This window comes from Clarias gariepinus, chromosome 4 (assembly GCF_024256425.1).
Source record: "Clarias gariepinus isolate MV-2021 ecotype Netherlands chromosome 4, CGAR_prim_01v2, whole genome shotgun sequence".
Taxonomy (NCBI): domain Eukaryota; kingdom Metazoa; phylum Chordata; class Actinopteri; order Siluriformes; family Clariidae; genus Clarias; species Clarias gariepinus.
The window spans coordinates 36,127,501-36,150,987 of NC_071103.1; the positions used below are offsets into that span (position 1 = coordinate 36,127,501).

A 23,487-nucleotide genomic window follows, 5' to 3' on the forward strand; every position below is an offset into this window, starting at 1 on the left:
GTGTGTTTTTAACATAGTGTTATATTCAGATCTCATATCAGGTTTAACGCTGCATATGGTTTTATTCAAAAGCAGAAAGTCGGAGCTCGAAACGCATTCATGTGCTTTTAAGCTTGCAAAGTAGGAAACGACTCCAGGCACCTTTAAATCAAACCACGAATAACAGAACACGGTTATGAGAGTAAAAACACTCCCTTTATTTCTCTAAATAATCTGCTGTTACATGAATACTGTTTCACTAGTGCTTGAGGTAGAAGGTTTTCTCAGTACGCCGGAGCCGTGATCAGACTGCCTGAAACGCTGGCCTCCCAGGAACCCCTGTGGAGGAAATAGCGAGGTCAGGACTGGAGGGGAGGGGATGTGGCGGGAACCAGCCGTGTTCCTGTAACGCGCAAGTGGTGAACAATTGTGTCTAGGGTTCCCACAGACAGATGCGTCTCCTACACAAGTCGTGTAGGAGAACATTTTGTTTTATTCCATCAGGTGTTCAAATCGCTAAGTGTTCACCTGCAGTGATGATTTGATGTCACTTCCTGAACTAAACAATTTAGAAGTTTTTTTTTTTTTCTTCCTTTTTAAAAAAAATAAACTTTCTTTAGTTGCGTTACAGCCGTCGCCTTTTACAACAGCCTCGTTCAGGATTAAACTCATCAGTGAAACGAGTAAATGTTACCTTCCTGTCGGTTTACAACCACAATCTATAGTAAAACCTGCCCTTGTGTGCTTTTTATTACCACTTTAGCTTTAACTAAAGTCTCGTGCACGTGTGTGAAACCGACCGCACCAGCGTGATCCTCACAAGACTGACTGACCACCTCAGAACCGCGTCCTTCCCTCCTTCTCTCTCTCTCTCTCTCTCTCTCTCTCTCTCTCTCAGGAAGTTTCTCTAATTAAGGACAGATTTCACCGTAGTTCCTCTGAAGCAAGCAAGGAAAAGGAAACGAGGGGACGGGGAGCGCTGATTCACAAGCGCCTGAGCGTCAGTCAGTCTGTGCGTCCATCCGTTTCTTTCCACTTCCCGCGTTACCACCCTCTCTCTCTCTCTCTCTTTCTCTCTCTCTCTCTCGTTCGCTTGCCCGCCCGCTCGCTCATTCTCACACAGTTTTTCACACTACAACTCTCAGAAAGGCGCCATGAGATCTGGCAGGATTAGTGAGAGGAATGTCAAAGATACTAACACACACACACAAGCCTGAAGAGGGTACCACACATTGCATTTACAGTTTCCTGCGACTTTCCTCTTTCTCTCTCTTTCTCTCTCGGGCTCTTGTAAGACAAACGATTGAGTAAGAGGAAAATCTGGCAGATTCACTTTGTTTTTTTTTTGGTAACTGTTGTTGAACGGGAAGGTCATATTCCTGAGCGTAGTGTGTGTGTGTGTAAGACACCACACCATGTTTGTTTGAACGATTTTGCATTCTTAAGAATGTAAGAAAGAAATAAAACTTGAGGGTGTGTCCTGGTGTAGGAGAATAATCAGCAGAGAGGTAGTGCGATGAAGATGCGGTGTACTCCCTACAGCGCCACATCCTAAAAAAAAAAAAAAAAAAAAAACCCGTATAAAGCGGTTTCATTATTTCAAAATATTATTATTAGTAATGATAATATTGTGTATGTTTAATGAATGAATTAAACAACTCCTATTGATTAATAAACTCGTCACGGTACCAAGAAATCAGAAAGCGTGAAAAGACTTTCCCGTGGTGGGAAAACCACAAATACTCCAAAGTGCTGACACCCGGAGACTCCTTCCCATAAACCTGTAAATAAATTGCACAGTTCATAATCATCTGTTTTCGGTTAAAAATAAGGAAGTGCTCTCTTTCTCTTTCACTGTGAAATAAAATCCAGTTCGAAGACTAGCTGATATTCACAATCAGATTTTTATTTATTTTTTGGTGGAAATGCTCTTAAGTAATATAATAACCTGGAACTCCTGGTTCTGTATGAGTGAGTCCAGTGATCCGATTTCTGTATTAAAGCTGTTAGATTAACTGGAGTTTCAAATAGCAGGTACACACACACACACACACACACACACACGCACATGCGCACATACACTCCGTATGAAGAAGTGCTTCAAAGCGAAGACGTCTTCAACAACAATGAAACGATACGTTTTCTGCATAAGATAATTCAGTAATGATTAGTAAAGGAAACAAAATCAATATTTCGTGAATTTGACATTTATTTTGCTTAAAAATAAAATTAAATCTGAAGTCTGTAAGGAAATGAGCTGGTTAGTTTTTCTTGTTAAATCTTGTCAGGAGATTTCAGTCTTTCAGTAAAAAGTTGCGGTAAATGTTATGGGACGCGTTAGTCCGTGTTAATTCAGTCGTTCTCTCTCCATCAAATTTAATAGCTGGATGTCAGGGATGAGCCGATTCAGATACGAGTGTCGGGTATCAGACTGATAATGTGCTCATATACTATGAAACCTGTTCCAATACCACTTTAAGGCCTTGTCTTCTCCTCATGTCTTAACACGTCAGTCGGGACGTTTACATACACGGTTAAGTCGAGGTACGGTTATAACTCGACTGGGACGTTTAACTGGACTACTTTTTTCCCCAGTATACATGAGCGACAGGAATATATTTATTGAGTTTTTGTTTCCAATACGATTGTTAGTAGTGGACCTTTTCCTGGTCAATCTACATCATGCCAAAACACTCGACAAGCAACTTGGCTAGCAGCGAGTATCATGTCGAGCGGTGACAACATGGACAACCTTACAGCATTAAACTTTTAGTGCATGCTGTACGTTTACATTTTTGTATGCTAAGCCTCATGGTTTTGTTTTATTATCCCGAGACAGATGACTTCACCGTGTTGTAGTTTGTGTTGTCAGTGGCTTCTTCTGTGGTTACTCATTCTGTTTTGACTTGCGTGTTCAAACCCCAGTGCGAGAGCCTTGGAGCATCCGATTGAGTTACAAGTCCAGTGTGCGAGTGGCTCGACTCCCAACCGTGTGCTAGTCTGACTCTGACAAAAAAACGGTTCTGTAAGTTTTTTTTCACATTCATATATTAAAAGTCCACGGCGTCACAGGGACGTATTGAATGTGTACAACCTGAACTAGAGGCTGAAGTCAAATCGTGTTTCTGGACAATCAGGTAAACACGGGTCGTTTCTTATTCCAAGTTTAATGTCGGCTAATAATCAGTCACGTAAATTCAGCGTGCTATCTTACACTCCATCTCTTTCCAGTACGTCTTCCAAAACAGTGCTGTTCGTCTCGCCAGCCGCTTCACGTACGCCGTGTGTATCGACTGTGTCTGTGACGGACGTGAGAGTGAAATACTATTTTAATAAGTTTGTTAAACACAAACAGGCACAAGTGTTATAAACTTCAGAAAAAGATAACGGTGTTGTGTGTAAACATGACTTCATCAGCACAAATAAAAACCTGCGTCCCTTTACATGATGAGAATTTTTTTTTTGTCGTATTTTATTATACATTTATCGATAGTGGTAAGATATTTTTTTTTACACTTTTGCAGGAGCTACGCTCGTTTCACCTCACATTCAATCGTCCTGGATGGACTTTGTTTCATCTTTGCTCGTCCTGTCTGTGGTAAAGTCTTCAGCGCTGGATACATAGCAAGCCTTTTTGTCAAGTATTGCTCTTTACGACCATGCAGACGAGACCAATTTCTCCTTTTTATTTAATTTCCTCACACAAGTCACATTTTCCATTTCAGAATTAAGAAAGGTAGTCTGATCTGGCAACCACTCCCGGTCGGGCCGTTTTCAATTTAGTGTTCAACATCGTGTCCGCGCCGATCCATAAACGTCACCACGCGTTCATTATAACGTTCAGATCATGAAAATATCTTCATCAATGAAGAACAAATTGAAGCTCTGCAACGAACGTTTTTAATAAACACACACACACTCTCACACACACACACACACACACACACACACACATTAGTCAGTGTGTATTTGATGAGTCAGTCATGACTACTCATTAGTAAGCAGTGAGGTTGGGCGTTTCTTTATAAATATCAGAACTTCTGCATTTTTACAAGGCATGTCCCAGGGGCAAGGGGTCGGCAACCTTAAACATAACCACCACAGAGCCGTTTGGGGCTGTTTCTCACAAAAATGGAGATAACACTGTATATACCTTTTTTGTTGTTGTTTGTTTTAATGCCATGTATTTAAAAAAAAAACTAATGTGTTGCATTTATAAAATCAATAAACTGCTACAGAGAAAACAAACTCATCTTTCTGCATGCAACAAAAAAAACATTTCGAACTCAAAACAAGACGCAGGGTTGAAGGTGACTTTCAAATAAAACACCCAGTGTCTGTTCGAGTCCTTTTCGTATTTATGAAACAAAAAGCCAAACTTAAATTATACATCTGCAGCACAACCAGAATTTCTATCTGCTTCTGTGTGACATCGTCCTTTTAACACGTGTATCGGAGCATCAATCAGCGCTCTAGTTTCAACCTGAATGAAAAACAACCGGTGCTCCGAAAGCTCAATAATATAACCCCTCGGCGGTTCTGACACATTTTGAGCATCCAAAAAATTAAACACGTTTTATTTTAATATTACAAGATCACCATTATCTTCAAATTTAGAATCACATAAAAAATACTAACTTAAATAAAATACATTAAATGAAATGCTCATTGTTTATTTCCTGAAGCCACAAGGAGCCGCGGCAGAGCGATTAAAGAGCCACATGCAGTTCTGAAAAACTGAAAACTAAAAAAATTATTTATCAAAATTCTAACAGATATAGATTTTATAACCAATTTCACTAAGCTTGGCCTCATCACTGAAAACATGACTCGCTCATTTACATTTACATTTAGGCATTTGGCAGACGCTCTTATCCAGAGCGACTTACAAAAAACTGTCTTCAACTGTCTGTTGCACAGAATTAAATGTAAAGCATTAAACTAAGTTTTTTAACACATCATTATCATCATAGCGAGAAATGTTGGACTATGAAATGATGTCAAATCATATTTGTGTGGTTTTAGTCTTTGCAGCGTACGGCTTGAGCTGTGTGAGCGCTTCTGCTACCTACAAGATTTTAGCCGCTTTCCTCGTGGATAACCTTCTATTCTTAAATTACATTTATTAATAAGGTGATTTGTGTTGAAGCCTCGGGTAGACGTCCCTTCATGTGGATTTGCTTAAGAACATTGTATATTGCAAATTTGACGTTTTTTTGAAGGGACTGGTTAATATTTTGATGTGTCTTTTGCTTTATCACGCCAGTATAATGTTTATGTAATCGACCAACCGTCCCGTAAAATTACCCGTCAGAGCACCCCTCTATCAGGGATGACCATTTATTTAAGAGATTTTCAGTTCTGATCGGTCAGAAGGTGTCGATTCACTTCGTGTATCAGGATCTTTAATAGATAGACTCGATCATACTGTTGACTTAAGAGCGCCGCTAAAACCGAACCTTTACAAGTTTTGACATGAGACAGTGTACACAATGGAGGATGTGGCACTTTGTGGTTTCTTTTTTTTTTCCTCTGTCATGAGAAACTGCTTGTCGTGAGCGTGTGACTTATTAGGCAACAAGATAAACCGGTGAGGAAACAAATGTTTCTACAAGAACGAGCGCGTTTTCTTTGTGCCTCTGATAGAAATCATGGTCATACAATTAATACGATCATGATGGTTTTATCTGTGGTATATGCAGGGCACATTGTAGGTATGAGAGGATCATCACCCCATCAGCGTTGTTGTTAAGCTAAGGGCGCTTGCTTTCCCCTCCCCTGTAAGCCTAACCCTGCTGGCCAGAGTTCACGTTATTATTTTTTAAATTTATTATTCTAAAGGTGAGTACCTGACTCTTTGCGAACCAGCATTTAACACAAAGAGAAAAAGAGAACCAGGAAGTTAATCTTCGTAGCCATGCCTAACATTATAAAAAAAAAAAAAGAAAACCATCAGTTAACGCTTTCGCATGCCTTCGTACATTATCAGCTATGGCTGTGTAGGTCAGAGGGTGAGATTGGCTACGCAATCACTCTGAAATTTCAGAGGAGACGGGCGGCACCGATGACTTCCGTGTTCAGGTACGATTGGTTTCCGTATCTGATTCGGTCCGTGCTCTGCTTTCTCGACGTTTCTCAAGCGTTAAACAATTGTGTTCTCACTGACCCAAATGGACCAGGCCCCTTTCTCGGGGTCTCTAATGTGAAACGCCCCATGGAGTGTTTTATTCCTTACACAGTGTCAGATCATTCATATTTCCATGAGCACACAAGCATGTGTGATAGTCTGCCAAAATCAGACAACTATCCGATCATGATAAGCGCAACAACGTGTGTAAAACACACTTGCTCATTAGCACACGTCTGTAAAACGCGTCCGAGATCTCCAGTTGTTACAGTCCCACAGAAACACGATGCAGATGTTTCACAACGATTTTGACGAACATGCACCAGAGATAAACCCACTCGCTTATTCGCTCTTTGAGGACCTTTTTTTTTAATAGAGGACGTTAAGTGAACAAAACTGTGCTTTGCAAGACTATCAGATTTTAAAACATTGCTGCTCAGATGCTCTGTGGTTTGAGAGACTGCTATCACCAAGCCACAGAGAGTGGAAAAAAGGGTATTGTCTGTGCTTTCTCTTTAAATGCAGCTCTCGGGTAAAAAACAAATAATAAAACGTCTTGTCGAAGCAAGACCAATCTGTTAGTCTTACTTTGGATACTTGCTCTCCCAGATGTTTTTTCCTTCTCTTTTTTTGTCATGTTTTTGACCTCACCACCTGCAGGGACTAGACTGCGTCCGTTCACCTGCTGCGAGCTTTGTTTTGTCCCCCCCCCCTCCACATTTATTTGTCTTGCTGTGTTGTTCATTCAGTTAGAGATCCTGACTGTTAAAACGCACATCATGCCTGTGTCGAGTCTGAGCCATATCAGAACAATAGGATGTTTAGCCCAGAGGAAGTGGCTAATCTGCGCCACTCTAGCAGCACGCACCGCTGTGCTTGTGCTAGGAGGAAAGCCTGAAATGGCGGGGAAATCCACATAGCAGCAATGCTTTAAAAAGGAAGAACAAAGAATCCAGGAATCTGGAGAAAGCGCCAAGATCTACAACACGACGCACCTCTGGTCGCTCGGCGCCAGGTTCCAAAGCCGAGAAGTGGAACGGGAAGAGAGAAGTGAGCGTACATGAGGGACGCTTGTGATTTATGGCCTTGTGAAGCAACACGGCTTCCTTCCTGAGCATCATCGCCCGAGGGGAAAAAAACGCTGACGGAGCCCAAATCACCTACAAGGGATTTATTTGTCTTGTGGTGTTTTTTGCAAGTTTTTTCCTCAGGCCTTATGATCGCTCCGGTCGTAAATGTAGAAATGTCTTTTAGATACTCTATAAATTTTAATGATCCGCTACATTTAGGTTTCTCAGTTTACGCTAGTGCTGTTCAAGCAGTCATTCATTTTCTACAAATAAAATGCAGCATCACTCGATGCATGAGGAGTGACGAATCCAAACTACAGGTAGTCCCCGACTTACAAACGAGTTCCGCACGTTTGTAAGTCCGATTTGTTCTCAAGTCCGACAAAGTGAATCTTGTAAACCTTTGACACGAATATACAACGTGTAAAGTAGAACAATCAACTTGACTAAATCTCCATCCCCTTTCCCCAGAAACCGTAATCATACCTAAGGGAATCTCATAGTAAAATGCAACAGTGTTGTCTCTGAGCCTTGTCTCTGAGCCTTGTCTCTAAGCTGTGTTTTAGAGCTGTTTTCCACTGTGTTGTACTGAGTGAACTGTGTTTTTCATTAAGGATTTTCTGAAATTAGGATCATCAGGACAGCTTTTACAGGACAGCTATTTTATTTGGTCTGCAAATGAAGCTAGTACAGATCCTCAAACAAATTATATGAATTAGAGACTATTGCGATTTCATGTCTTGTTGTTCCTGTGAAGATAACTTATGTAACCACCACCACCCTGTGTAGGTTTTTTTTTTTTTTTCACCTAAAGTTTTGGTTCATACCGTGCACGCTTACAAACAACCACCATCCACCAGTCACTACACACTTCAAAGACAAACTGTAATCAACTTGCAAGCCTGCAAACTTACGTGCAAATTTCAACCAAAACATGCATCCTGTAGGTACAGTACAGCAGAACTTTTGACAAAACCATCGCAGTGACAAACAGTACAACATAACGCCTTTTTTACCGTCACAGTCCGGGACAGCGTTCCGTAAAAGGTTAGCAAGGCCACCATGGCTTCCGCTCACAATGGAAGCGAGCTCGGGTTACTCATACAGTAGCAGTGTGGGCTGGTAACATGGTACATAGTCATAACTGATGTGAGAAACCAAACCACTGCCTTCGTCCTGCAGCTTCACCACAGAGCGCAGATAATGCGCTTGTTGGGGTCCAGGGGGGTCGTTTGATCTAACTGAACAGAGAAAGGCTGCGTGATGATCTGTACTCGACCTCTTTTTGTGTTATGAGAAACTTCGTGCACACATATGAGTCGGCTACAGCTGCAGCGAACGCTCGTTTCTCAAGTCTGATGATATGTCCTTGATTTTATTTCATTAATTAATTTAAACAATACCTGTTTGAATTACCAGTTAGGAAATGGGACGGGTTTAAAAAAGTCTCTTAGACATTGGATTATCCTTAGTACATTTTTTGTTATAAATCATTCATCATGCCTGCATTTTATGTGTGTATACATGTGTGTATATTTATATTTATATTTATATAACAAATATTTATATATATATGGGTTGTTCTTAAACGATTCGTCTTTTTTGAACGGATCTTTAACGTGACTCAGAAGAACAAGTCGTCTCGGTGAGTGATTTGCTCATTTTCTGCTGTGCGCGCAAATCATCGCAAAACCTCCGTAGGTTATGTACAGGAAACAGAATTGAACAGTTAAAATTTTTCAACTAATTTTTCTCAATGACTCTGCTACTTCAAGTCATTCGTTCTTTTGTCACGAACGACTCAGACTAGAGGATATGAGAGATGCGCTACTCATGCTGTTTATTATAATATGGCCTTAGCTGCATTGTAATATTTTGATTACTGAAACTTTAGCCAAAATTTGTGTATGTAGACGTATTGGGGGTCTGTTTCTTGAAAATATAACATTTTATTTTATTTCTGATCAAAAGAACTAAATGAATTACATGACTAAAAAAAAAAAGATTCATTCATTTTGATAAACGAGATTCAACTTCCCATCACTAGAAACTGTCTCTCGTGAAGACTTTTTCCCAGGAAAGAAAGAGCAAGTCTTACCTCTGCTGTAGAGGAGAAGTTTATTTAGAGAGTTACCAGTTACCTCAGAAATCACCAATTAACAAACAGCACCTCAGATTAGAGCTGTTATGAAGGATTTACAGAGCAGAAGTAACAACCACGGAGTAAGAAAGTGATCCTAAACTTTTGAGTATGAAAATAAATATATATTCACACGGAGTCACCCTAAAAAAAATAGGCTTCTGGGTTTTGCTTGAAAGTAAAAAAAAAAAAAAAAAGTAAAGTGTGACAAAGTTACCAGAAGAAACTGCTAACTACCAGCTGTTTTACTTATAAAACTGCACAAATCTGTATCTGACGCTACTGATTATTTCCAAGCAAAATGTTTTTAAACTGACTGTTTATTTTATTCCTTTTTGGTACTCTTTATAGAAAGTTTCTTTAATGTAGGAATGTTATCAAAGGCTTCGTTGCTTGTAGCATTTTATTTTTTAACATTGCGCAGTACTGTAAGTAACTTTAAATAGCTGGTCGTTTTTACTGAGTTTGTTGGACAATATGCCAGAGTTTCTCTGGTAACTTTGCCATACTCGCTCCAAAACCCAGGTTGTTGGGTTGTTTTTTGTTTGTTGTTTTGTTTGTTTGTTTTCCAAACTGCTCCGTCATGTAATGTGTTGCAAATAATGTTATTCATTTGTTAGTTTTGAGTCCATGTTCGAAAATAGTGAATGGTTTCGCAGACATGCAGATAAGACTTTTCCACAGTACTGTACAATTTTAATTTACAAGAGCCTCATGTCCAAGGCAAATACACCAGGGAGATTTGTTATGCAAAGTGGTTTATCACATACAGCAGGAAGCTATGAATCGATTGTATTGATTGCAGTTCATGATAAACAGCCGAGCAGGAAGGACAAGTGCCTAAGCTTTGTTTGGGGGTTTTTTTTGTTTGTTTTTTTTCTTTTTCCTCTTGATATTTAGCCTCGCACCAAAGATCGCCCTGTCCACACCATGCTCAGGTCCATGTCCCTAACAGAGAAAAATGCAGAACATTTTACAACTCTTGGTAACGTAACACAATAAAAATGCGATTCTGTTGGACCTCTCACAAGCTAAAAACCAGCCAGTTCTGGTCCCTGGCTGATTAACCAGTGCAGTGTATTATAAATGTAAAATAAAAATAATAATTACAAAAAATCACAATTCATAGCTGAATCGTTTGTTCTGTACTTGATAGACCCTCATCAACCCATTGCTCTTCCTGCAGATCACCACAGAAAAAAAAACGCGTTTAATTCCTATCCCAGCTTTTATGTTCTTGACTTGGGCTGGGGAGCGTCTCTCTGCCAAGTGGACATTCCTTCATGGTAACACCATTCGCGGACTCTCGCCAAAAGCCAGCAGCGAGTTGTAGAAGCCCGTAGCGGTGCCGCTTTATTCCCAGTAATTCTCATACCCGGGCCTGCATGGCCTGACCTGACTTGGTGTGACGGGTCAGAATTCTTGACATTGCTGAAGAACCCAACCTTTATTTAATTTTTTCCCCTTACGTTCTTGTACCACTGCCTAAAATCTCCCCCTCAGCTCTTCTCTCACTCCAAACAAAAGAACGGCAGCGGGTGTGGCGATCATTCATTCATTCCAGCGACATGCTTTGTGAGGAATCAATTCCCAGGAAAAAATGTGCAACGTTGCAAAAAAACATCAGACCACATCTTTTGGCACCGAACTCTGGCGCAGGTTAGGGGAACGATTGACCGAATTTTTGCATCTTTATAGATCACTCACTTTTGAGAAACAGTAATGTGCATGAAAGCAACTACGGTTTTGTTCTGGATCTGTATCTGAGAAGCCCACAAAATGTGTGTTTAAAATTTACAAGAGACCAGGAAGCTTAACCTTGTTAACTTGTCAGATATTCAATAAGCAAATAGCATACTCGTGCATACGTGACAAAACCCAGGATTTCATCCAGAACCCCGTCGAGCAATAGCGATGAATCGGTTCACGAGGTTAAAATAAAGCACGTTTTGGCCCTTCATAAAGTTGACTCGTGCCTGGAACTGAGCCTCGTGTTGAGTTCTGGGGCGGAGGTCTGAGCAGTCCGGTTCCGTCTGCAGTCGGCGCAGAAAGAAAACACTCACTCTACTAAAGTGCCGCTAAACATGTGCTTGGACAAGTTCTAGTTTCTCTCACGTTCTGCCTGCCAGAGCGTGTAACAAATAATGGTTGTGTGTGTGTGAGAACATCTGTCTGGAGATACAGATAGGCACAGGCGGTCTTCAACTCTGGGGGGGAATGTTTTTTCTTTGAAGATGTTGTTTATTATGGGTTCGTTTCCACGTGAGCGGGCTGAAGTTAAGTTGATCTCCGAGTGTAACCGGAGCTGCGAGTGACTTCATGATGACTTGCAGCCGCTTTCACCGGCGGGTTAGTCATTGTTTGGCTGTGCGTCGAGTGACTCGTCTGGACTATCCGTACACGTATTTGTCTGCAAGTACGTCACGTGCGCTCGCTCGCTCACTCTGTATTTATCAGGATGTGCACCGACATGCTCATACAAAGACACCCCACCGCTAATTACACCCTCCCACCTTGAACCGTGCAACATGATACTTGTAGATGAAGCAGTCCAGCTCTAAACGCTAGCATAAGCACACACACACCAACCATCAAACACTTTTGATGTTCCTTTGACTTTAAAGCATGCTGTAATTTCAGGAAGGTATCTTTCAACGTGTGTTCGGTTTCTTTAAACCTGTAAATGTTTCTCAGTACATAAAAATAATCTAACGGATCAATGCGTGACAGCTTTATATCTTTGCCTAAAAGCCCCCTCTCTGAGAGTCATGCCTCATGCGCCTGTGCGTGTTTTTTCCAGGAAAGCGTACATATTGAAGCGATTAGAAAGTGCCTATCCGAGCCAAAGCATCAAGCTCAGTCTCAGGATTTGTTTAGGCCGTGATTTATTTACATTACACACGTAAAAATCCCCCAAGCACATGCAGACTTGTAAAGATCCCCCAAGCACATGCAGGCACATTTTTATCCTCAGGTTTTCGAGTGACCCGTGTTTTTAATGTGTTCGCAGGGATCGGGAAGGTGAAGCGGAAAACAGGGATGAGGGATACGGCGTCAAACGCGGAGGCGGATTTTTACCCAGACAACGGCGAGCGGCTGTACGACCTGAACCTGCCGGCGCTGGTGAAATTTAACTACACCGCCGAGCGTGAGGACGAGCTGTCGCTGGTGAAGGGCACCAGGGTCATCGTCATGGAGAAATGCAGCGACGGCTGGTGGAGAGGCAGCTACAATGGGCGCTCCGGCTGGTTCCCTTCCAACTACGTGACCGAGGACGCGGACGGCTCGGCCAGCAACGACATGATGGGCCTGTCGGAGAAGCTGGCCGCTGTGGTCCACAGCGCGAACGGCAACCGGGTGCTCCACACGGTCCAGGCCCTGTACCCGTTCAGCTCGGGAAACGACGAGGAGCTGAACTTCGAGAAAGGGGAAGTGATGGATGTCCTGGAGAAACCGGAGAACGACCCGGAGTGGTGGAAGTGCCGCAAAGCAGACGGGCAGGTCGGCCTCGTACCCAAGAACTACGTCACCATACTGCAGGAGTCGCAGAACTCTGGGAGCATGGCCGGACCCCCGACGCCCGACTTCGACTACATCGAGCCTTCCGGGAGCGGGCGCTTTGCGGGGAAGGAGTGGTACTACGGCAAGGTGACCCGGCACCAGGCGGAAGTGGCGCTCAACCAGAGGGGGATAGAGGGGGACTTCCTCATCAGAGACAGCGAGTCTTCGGTAAGGGGTTGATCTGTGATTAAATCGACCACGCTACTTTTATTTCTTTTAAGTATCAACTATTTTGTTCTACAGTAAAACATAGCGTTGTGATTTGGAGAAGGTAAAGCCGAGCTTAATGGATAATCTGGATGATCATGATGTCATGTAGCTGAGCTTGGGGAGGCTCGGAGTTTTAAAGAGTGTTCCGCATAATTTATTACAATATGTGATTTAATAGGAAATTTATTTCTAAATATAAGGTTGGACCACGCCCACTTCTAGTTTAAATGTATACGAATATTGTTGTACCTCTAGAACTACCGACGTCTCCAAGTTCAGAGTAATAACTAATAATTGCTTGAGTTTGAGATGAAATTAAAGTGTTTTGGAAGCAAATTTAGAGTTTAAAATATAAAAATAGGCATTTATCGGCCACATCCAAAATTTGCGGGTTTTTTTTTTTGGCTCTGGAACGTAACTCGTATTTACAGATACTGGTATTATGTTACGCCTCTATTTTTATTGATAGCTTTAATATTAGTTTGCTTATTTTATTTATTTTTGTTAAACCTGTTCCATGCTCCTGTGTCATCCTGTGTAATCTCTCTCTCTCTCTTTCTCTCTCTCTTTCTCTCTCTCAATCACTCTCTCTCTCTCTCTCTCTCTCTGTCCATGTACAGCCCAACGACTTCTCCATATCACTGAAGGCCCAGGCCAAAAACAAGCATTTCAAAGTGCAGTTGAAGGACAGCCTGTACTGCATCGGACAACGCAAGTTCAGTTCCATGGAGGAGCTGGTGGAACACTACAAAAAGGCGCCGATCTTCACCAGCGAGCAGGGCGACAAACTGTACCTGATCAAGGCCCTGGCCGCCTCCTGATCCGGATCCGCCGTCCGCATCGGAAAACCAGAGCCACGTGGCAGGACTCAAGAGAGACTCGGCGAGCGGAGCATTCCAACACCGGAGTGGGGGGCGGGGGTGGGGGGTGGCTAAAAAGGACAGGTGTGGGAAGGGGACGGGGGAGCGACGGACGCGATCCGGACTCCCGCGTTTGTTTGTGCTCAGAGACAGCTTTCACGGTTGGACATGTATCAAAAATAAAATTAAAAAAAATTACAATTATGTTTAGGGCCTAGGTGATGTATTTTGCTGTTAACATGTATTAGAATTACAACTTAGGTTTTCTCTCCATAATATATATCCTTTTTTTTCTTCTTTTTTTTTCTCCTCGACAGATCCTTTAAGTAACCGCGTAGTCGGATTACTACTTGTTAAAGTTTTTACAAATCTCTCCCGCTTTTCTAATCACTTCAACAGTAGATTCAACGCGCTTACACTTCCAGGCGTCCGACATTTTTCTGCAGAACCGCTCTTTGCTGACCAGAAACCGAGCAAAGGCTGTTTTAGCAAAGTATTTTTTTTTTCATTTCTTTTCTCTCAGATCCTCTTCTCTCAATGTTTACAAAGAATACCAGACGAAGCAGGCGCTCGCAGCTCAACAGAATGTAGTCGTGTTCTTCCTGTCCTCGCAGGGACAGGAAACTGTTCTATATTTAAAAGGTCGATCCTTTTTTTTGTTTGTTTTCTTTCTTTCTTTTTTTTTTTCTTCTCTGACTGACTGATGTTTCCTGAGCATGCGTAAACAGTTAGTCACTCGCTAGCTGGGATGCAGGAGACCTAAACCGAGGGGTCCTGACTGTCCTGACTGCTTTCTGATTTCTGATTCACGCAGCTTGATTGTCGGCAATCATTTTCATAAAGCTCGGCTTTACGTGTGCGTGTGTGTTTTGCCTCGGTGTCGAGCTTACACAGCTAACTATTTTCAACTCTTGGGATTTTGTTGCGCTTGGTACTTCGATGTTGTGAGCCATCTTTTGAGTGTGTGTGTGTGATTTGCTGCCTATCAAACAGTTGTTAAGTTTTGTACTTATTTTATCTAAAAAAAAAAAAAAAAAAAGAACTCCGCCGGTGGTCTTTTTTTACAGGAGATTTGATGACATCGTTTCACAAGCGCCTGCGTCCTTCGCTAGTTTTTCCACCGGATGTTTCCCTCCCCCAACAAACGCTCTCTCCGATGATGACGTTCGTATTGTTCAGCGTAAAGTGTCAGGAGGTTCAGGACTCGTCTTCCTGTTCTAATCGAGCCTGCTTTCGTTCTCCCACACCAGATGTGTTGAAAAATCATTATATGTATTATTATTATTATTATTATTTCACAAGGTGTGTGTGTGCACGAGTCCCTCTGGATTTACTGTCGTTTACACGAGGCTGCAGGTTCAAAAGCGCCGTAATCAGGTGCCGAGGGTCGTATCGGAGGAGGAGCGCGGCTGTAATTAGTGGTGCTCAAAGTTCCTGTTTTGTTTCTGCGTGTCGGTTGAGACGTTATAAGGACTGATATTCAAAACCTATAGTGAATAAAAGGATGTTTTTCTGTGTGTGTGAGAGATCAGTTACTCAGAGAGGCCTTCTTCTTGTTCTTTTTCTTCTTCCTGGGGAACATCAGCCCTCACTGATTACTTCCCCAGCTGCAGGGAGTTGGATCAGGAAAGGGGTGAGGAATAGGGGATTTTTCATGCAGCGAATGGAAAAAGCGCTTAGCAGTCAAGTGAGTCAAGGGTGAACCCGGGGTCCAGAGCGAAATTTGATCTGGAATTATATATTTTAAAAAAAAAGTAACCCGGGGTCTAGAGGTTGGGAACGAAGCAGATGGCGTGGTCGTGTTTTTGTTTTTCATTTTCGGTTATGTGAATAATGATACAGAAAAGAAAAAAAAAAAAGTGCCTTCATTGTTGCTGCTCCTAACCGAAAAGGCTTAGCGTTCCTGTGTGTGCGCGCGCGCGCGCGCATTCTCCCAGCTTACCGCACCTTGTTATTTGAGTATTGCTTTGCATGCGTGTAATCTGTCCCCGATGTGATTTTCTGCATCCGGCTTCCCGGTTCTACTCCACAGTATATATATATATATATATATATATATATATATATATATATGTGTGTGTGTTTTTTGTTTGTTCCCCCCCCCTCCAAGATATGTATCTGCTCGTTCATTTGCATGGTATGAAGTGACCTTATTTTACAGCTCTATCACTTGCCATAATGGTTAGCTCTTCTTCTTCTTCTTCTTTTGTGGCTGCGCCAATGTACAGTTTAATTTATAAATCGGGAGTGTCAGACGATTCTTCGTTTTTTTTTTTTTTTTTCCTAGTCGTTAGTGAATGACTTACTATGATTTTTTTTTCTTTTTTTAAAAAGGATATTTAACGCTGTAATTTTCTTTCTAATGCTGTCTAATCTACTAATGTACACTCTGTGAAATAAGAGACGTGTGTGTGTGAGAGAGAGACGGAGCCTTGGAGGGGAATGGCACGCCCGTATTGATGAGCGAGTGATTAAGGATTAAGTCTTTGCTTTCTTGATGGTTGCCAACACACAGAAGGTGAAAATGTGTAATAACACGTTGATCCATACAGATCATGTTTCACACTCCACACCGTGTTGGTCCGGATCAGATCGTATATTATTTGTAAATTGATTAGAATAATTTTTTTTATAATAATAATAAAATCTCACCACTAGGCCAGATCTTGTCTGTTACAGTACATGATGTGATTTTATTATTTTTTTTTTTTTTTTTTTACATCCAGTTCTCATGATAAACCCCAGGTTCTCCAGCCGTTCTCAATCCTCTTTAAAGATTTCAACACTCAATGATTCCTGGACGGACTCGAATCAAAACCGAGCTTCAACCATGTATTATTATTTTTCACTCTGAACTGTTTGGGGAACCCCGATTCTTCCTGACCCTGACTGCACGTTCTGATCGAGGCGATTGAGAGACGATGCTGTGAAAAGAAAAAAAAGGAATAAATAAATTGAAAAAAAATCATTGTAATTATATGCTCACTATCTACATGGACTCGTCTTCATATCTAATAGAAGTTTATTAGACTGTGCAAAGGAAGTAATAAAGTACATAAAACCAAACGCTTTCTCTTTTTGTGTGTTTATTATTTTTTTAATTTGTTGGTCTGAGTGAGAGAGAGCGAGAGCTGTTGGCATCAGTGTGTTGAAGTGGATCCAGATTATTTTTATCTGGTTTCGAGGCAGGGAAAAAGAAAATCACGTCTGATTTAAACGCTGATTTGGTTGTTTTAAGTGAAATTCCAGTCCTCATAGCAGAAGTCAAAATAAACAGTGGAAACAAAAGGAAAAGCAAAACCAACTGTGAGACGTTCTCCCGCGCTCCTCCTCTCATTCTTTCCTCTTCAATTCAACATGTGCCTGTGTTCCTGCAAAAGAGACTCCACATCGTGTCTCAGCGGTCGGTTCAAAGGTCACAAGGAGCTGATCGGATCTCAGACGTCCACCTCAGACCTGCATTGTTTCACGGAGAAAAGTATCGATGGTACGTGACCTGCTCTCGACCTCGCTCCGTGACATCCAAGGGATTATTATGGGATACCTGGGAAACTGTGTGGCGTTTTCCCCTTAAGGTGACCTCTAACCCCGTGCTTTCATTCAACCTGGATGTTTTTCATCCGTCTGTCGTTCAACTGCTGTTTGGGATCTCTGAAAATGTAAAGCGCTTCACACAGATTCGGCTACGGGACGGTACAGCTGTGTACGCTGGGGTTTCTGTGGAACATGAAAGTGCAAAAAAGATGTCTTTGGCCTAAATCTGGACCACAGACTGATCGTATCGTTGTGTGTGTGTTCTTTGTTTTCGTGTTCAGGTAAATTTAAGGAGGTTTAAGTAGCCTACAATTCCATGAGTGCATGCTTTCGCTGCTGTGCATGATCACACTCCTCTAATGAAGAGGTCATATTTCCACATTGAGAGTATGGCATAACTCCAGCGCTGTCTGCCAGTGATCCACACCCGCTCTGCCCTCCGGACCTGTCTGACTCGTCCTGGTGTCCCGCTTCTGGTTGGAGATCCCGTCCCACAGAGGCCCCGTGTGGTCTGCTTGGGAACACGTGTGGTGACTTGGGACAATTTCACTTGACCATAAAGACGGTTCTGAACTCGGCTGATGCAGTCAGATGTTCTCTGATCACGTGTGACTGCAGTCGCTCAATAGTTCAGGATAATTTTAAAATAAATTCACATAATTTTGTACCTGAGCCTCCAATAACAAACATGGACTCCATATTAACTTAAAGACATCAACTGTTATACTGAACTTCCAGCCTCCTAACACACAGTATGACTGCAGATCAATCCCTGCTATCATTTATCACCCAGATGAGGATGGGTTCCCTGTCACATATATATATATATATATATATATATATATATATATATATATTTATTTATTTATTTATTATATTTATTTATTTATTTATTATATTTATTTATTTATTTATTTATTATATATATATATTTATTTATTTATTATATATATATATATTTATTTATTTATTATATATATATATATTTATTTATTTATTATATATATATATATATATATATTATAATTATTTATTTATTTATTTTATATATATATTTATATTTATTATAATTATATATATATATATATATATATATATATATATTTATTTATTATTATTAACCTTAATTCCATGTCATGGAGTTTAAAAAGTGTTCAATAAAACTCAGCCTTGTGAAAATTTTGGAAATTGTTCTTTTGTTCAATGAGCTACTGATTAAATTCATACCTTTTAAAGGGGGTGTACTTATTTATGCTGAGCACTGTATATATATATATATATGTGTATATGTTCATGCAGTATTTATTATATATAATGTGTGTGTCGCATACACACACTCAGACATACAAAACGCAAAATATAAGTGCTGGACTTACAGGCCTTTTGCATTAGTAACCATGGCAACAACAGTTAGAATTTCAGAATGAAAATGCTTATGGGTTTTTTCTCTCTTTCTGTATATATATATATATTTATTCCTCTTGTAACCCTGTTAATGACGCATGAGAACAAGTGTAGTAATTGTTAATAATACATTAGTCATATCCATGCGAGTCATTCATTGTTCTCTTCAGGTTAATAAGCTCAAAAACACTTGTGCTTGGATAACATCAAGGTAAAAAGTTTTCTCAGTATGCTGGAGCCATGATCGGACTGCTGCTATATAGCATGTCTGAAACCCCGGCCTCCCAGGAACTTCTTTTATGACCCAACCATGTGCTTGGAGTAAGGTCAGGACGGTACGGGGGATGTGGTGATAACTCCAAGCCGAGCTCCTGTAACATGATGTTGGTGAATGATTGTGTGTACAGTTCACACACACAGATGCGTAGTATATAGATGTAGTGAGCTCCGAGCCACCTCACCCCGGATCGTCATGCACAGATGTGTGACCTTCCTTTAAATGGCTTCCCTAATGTAGTGCACTAAATAAAATCAGAAGCGGCAGATGGGTGTGTGTGTGTGTGTGTGAGATATTTATACACTGTATACATTTCATTGAACCCACACCAACACATGGGTTACACACACTAAACGTCTACATAAAAGAAGTACCCTATATGGTCAGATCACATGACACAGCTAATAAGCATATCATTCTGCTGAATTCTCCATCCTGATTGGTCGAAAAGGTGTTGATCAATTTTCTAACGGCTTCAGTAGAAACAAGTTGCTCAGCGACCCAACATGCATGAAAATGGCCTGTTTTAGAAGTACAATTCAGATGTCTTTGTGGACGTATTTAACATTTACGGGAAGGAGTCTCCAGTGTCGGTGCTTTGTAACTGTATAAAAATTGTTAGTGATGAGGATTTTTCGCTTTCTGTACCAGTTCAAGATTTTTTATTTTCTTAGATACAAAAGATAAAACTTGATGCATTTAATTTGAATGATTAAAATTTGTTATGCATTAAATAGATTCTTATTATTCGAATCTTATAAAAGCACTGTGGAATAAGAGAAATAAAACGTAGTGCTTTTTTTAAATGGGAACTGATAATAATAAAACAAAACCCTCCAGGGCACTAGCTCCGACTTGCTCCGAGCGACATAACCCCATGAATATGAATAATGTTGAGGGGGAAAAAAAACCTCAGACAAGCCGCCAAATAAGCTGTGTATGAACAGTGGAAGTGTGCCATCTACAGTACGCTTTCGAAAGTGCAGCCATGACGCTTCAAGTCAGTTTAGTTTTAACCTGCAGACATTTGATAGAATTCATTGTCACGCTGTATTAAACACCAGATTGTTCTACTAAAATGTTGTTTCGATTTTCCCAACACGTCCCTTCCCGAGCACATTAAAACGTCTGAGATAAACTAAAGAACACTGCTTTTCACCTTACAGTGGCACTTATCAAAGGGGTTAGGATATTTAACTTCAGCAATTGAGCTGTCAGCTCAAAAAAAAATGGGAAAAATGGGCAAAGTGTAATGATCTGAGATATTTTAACCAGGGTTTAATGTGATGGCTAGCCAACCGGGTCAAAGCAACTCCAAAATGACATGTATTCTGGGGTGTTCCTGGTACAGTATGGACTGGTTGGTACATCTAGAAAATAGTCATCAGGTGTCCGAGGCTCACTGATGCACATGAAAAGTGAGAGCTGGCCTGTCTTGTTTGATCCCACAGAAGAGCTACAGTAGCACAAAGTCCTTAATAAGGAATGTTGGCTCTGATAAAAAGAGGTTAGACCATACAGAGCATCCCAGCTTGTCACATACGGGTCTAAACAGAAAATGGACACATGGAGCACTGGAAGAAGGTCTAATGTATCACAATGACGGCACCAGGATATTACTATTGGGAAAGCTTGGGTTCTGCTATTCGTGTGGACGTTACTTTGACATGTACCACCTACCTAAACACAGAGTACATTATTTCCTAATAACAGTGGCCTCCTCCAGCAGGATAATGCGCCCTGACACTGGAAAAGGTTTAGAAATAGTTTAACAAAAACATGAAAGAGTTCTTGGCTTCCAGATTCCCCAGATCTCAATCTACTCAAACGTCTATGCCATCTGCTGGAAAAAAGTTCTGACCCATTTGAGGCTCCACCTCACAACTTGGCAGTCCCGGAGCTAGTTTGGAGTCGGTGCCTAATTCAAACCAGTTCTTTCAGACAGCCAGAGCACCGGTCCTCAGACAGAAAAACCGGTTCTATGGTGAAACCAACACTTTGTGGCTAGAACAAAGAACTGCTTCTGTCAGGGGCTGGTGCTGGGGTTATCACATCCAGCTAAAATTTTGTGTCCACCATCTTTAAGAAATGGTCTTAATATGTAATGGGCAGCTCAAATGCTTTTTAGTAAAGATCAAGCCAGGAGAACTGCTTGCATGACATGGATAAGAACAAAGCCAGTTCTTCCAAGGTTCGCTATTGAACCTGCTCTCTGACCTGACACTAGCACCAGACATGCCACTAGCGCAAAGTACTTAAAAGGATCCATTGGTGCCAGATTCCACAGTACGCCTTTAGCGCTTTTCATCACTTCTTTAATTAGAAAGGTGAAGATTTTTCTTTTTCTAGTTGGGCGCCACTCCCTGTTTAACACTCATCAGCACTTTTCAAATCTCACTTAAGACTTTTAGCTGTTGAGGGAAAATAAAGTGTGAAAACATCAGCAACAACAGTAACGACACGATACACTATCTTTCTTAAAGCACTTTTATTGAAACGACGCTAAAATGTGTAAAAATCGTACGAATTTCAGTTTTCCAAAGAAGTTTGCCCATCTGCTCCCTCTAGTGGCGAAAACCAGAAACACTTCAAACCTGGTTTTAATACTGTAACTGTAGCACAGAACCTCGTTTATTAAATCTGCATACGGACAAATTTATGAGCAAATCATGAATCGCGCGAGCGTTAAGCTAGTTTGTAAAAATACAGTATATAAAAATATATATAGTGCATCCGGAAAGTATTCACAGCGCATCACTTTTTCCACATTTCATGTCATGTCACAGCCTTATTCTAAAATGGATTAAATTTATTTTTTCTTTAGAATTCTATACACAACACCCCATAATGACAACATGGTAAAATTTACTTAAGATCTTTGCAAATTTATAAAAAAAATATATAAAAAAAACCCCTGAGAAATCACATGTACATACAGTAAGTATTTACAGCCTTTGCTCAATATTGCACCTTTGGCAGCAATTACAGCCTCAAGACTTTTTGAATATGATGCCACAAGCTTGGCACACATATCCTTGGCCAGGTTCACTCATTCCTCTTTGCAGCACTTCTCAAGCTCCATCAGGTTGGATGGGAAGCGTCGGTGCACAGCCATTTTAAGATCTCTCCAGAGATGTTCAATGGGATTCAAGTCTGGGCTCTGGCTGGATCACTCAAGGACATTCACAGAGTTGTCCTGAAGTCACTCCTTTGATATCTTGGCTGCGTGCTTAGGGTCATTGTCCTGCTGAAAGATGAACCGTCGCCCCAGTCTGAGGTCAAAAGCGCTTTGAGCAGGTTTTCATCCAGGATGTCTCTGTACAATTCTGCAGTCATCTTTCCCTTTATCCTGACTAGTCTCCCAATTCCTGCTGCTGAAAAACATCCCAATAGCATGATGCTGCCACCACCATGCTTCACTGTAGGGATGGTACTGTATTGGCCTGGTGAAGCGGGCTGCCATGTGCCTTTTACTAAGGAGTGGCTTCCGTCTGGCCACTCCTCCATATAGGCCTGATTGGTGGATTGCTGCAGAGATGGTTGTCCTTCTGGAAGGTTCTCCTCTCTCCACAGAGGACCTCTGGAGCTCTGACAGAGTGGCCATCAGTTTCTTGGTCACCTCCCTGACTAAGGCCCTTCTCCCCCGATCGCTCAGTTTGGATGGCCCTCCAGCTCTAGGAAGAGTCCTGGTGGTTTTGAACTTCTTCCACTTATGGATGATGGAGGCCACTGTGCTCATTGGGACCTTTAAAGCAGCAGAAACTTTTCTGTAACCTTCTCCAGATTTGTGCATCGAGACAATCCTGTCTCGGAGGTCTACAGACAATTCCTTTGACTTCATGCTTTGTTTGTGCTCTGACATGAACGGTCAACTGTGGGACCTTATATAGACAGGTGTGTGTCTTTCCAAATCATGTCCAATCAACTGAATTTACCACAGGTGGACTCCAATTAAGCTGCAGAAACATCTCGAGGATGATCAGGGGAAACAGGATGATCAGGGGAAACAGGATGTGCCTGAGCTCAGTTTTGAGCTTCATGGCAAAGGCTGTGAATACTTATGTACATGTGCTTTCTTAATTTTTTCAATTTAAATATATTTGCAAAAATCTCAAGTAAACTTTTTTCATGTTGTCATTATGGGGTGTTGTGTGTAGAATTCTGAGGGTAGAAATAAATTCAATCCGTTTTAGAATAAGGCTGTGACATAACAAAATGTGGAAAAGTGATGCGCTGTGAATACTTTTCGGATGCACTGTAAATGTGTCCCGTGAGAGCTGTTGAGAACGTTAAAAGAATATAAAGAGACTCCTTAGTGTGTACTG

At 41.2% G+C, this 23,487-nt stretch overlaps 1 protein-coding gene across 4 annotated transcripts in view; it reads left to right on the forward strand.

Annotated features, from left to right (window-relative positions):
- nck1b (NCK adaptor protein 1b) overlaps positions 1-16,611 on the forward strand; it is a 74,380-nt gene extending 57,769 nt beyond the window's left edge. For all 4 annotated transcript variants that reach the window (XM_053493983.1, XM_053493982.1, XM_053493984.1 and 1 more), the window contains 2 exons: positions 12,327-13,045; positions 13,708-16,611. In XM_053493983.1, the coding sequence (XP_053349958.1) occupies positions 12,327-13,045; positions 13,708-13,908 (920 nt within the window). In that variant the 3' untranslated portion in view covers positions 13,909-16,611. The remainder of the gene's footprint in view (positions 1-12,326; positions 13,046-13,707) is intronic.
- Positions 16,612-23,487: the final 6,876 nt, after the last annotated feature.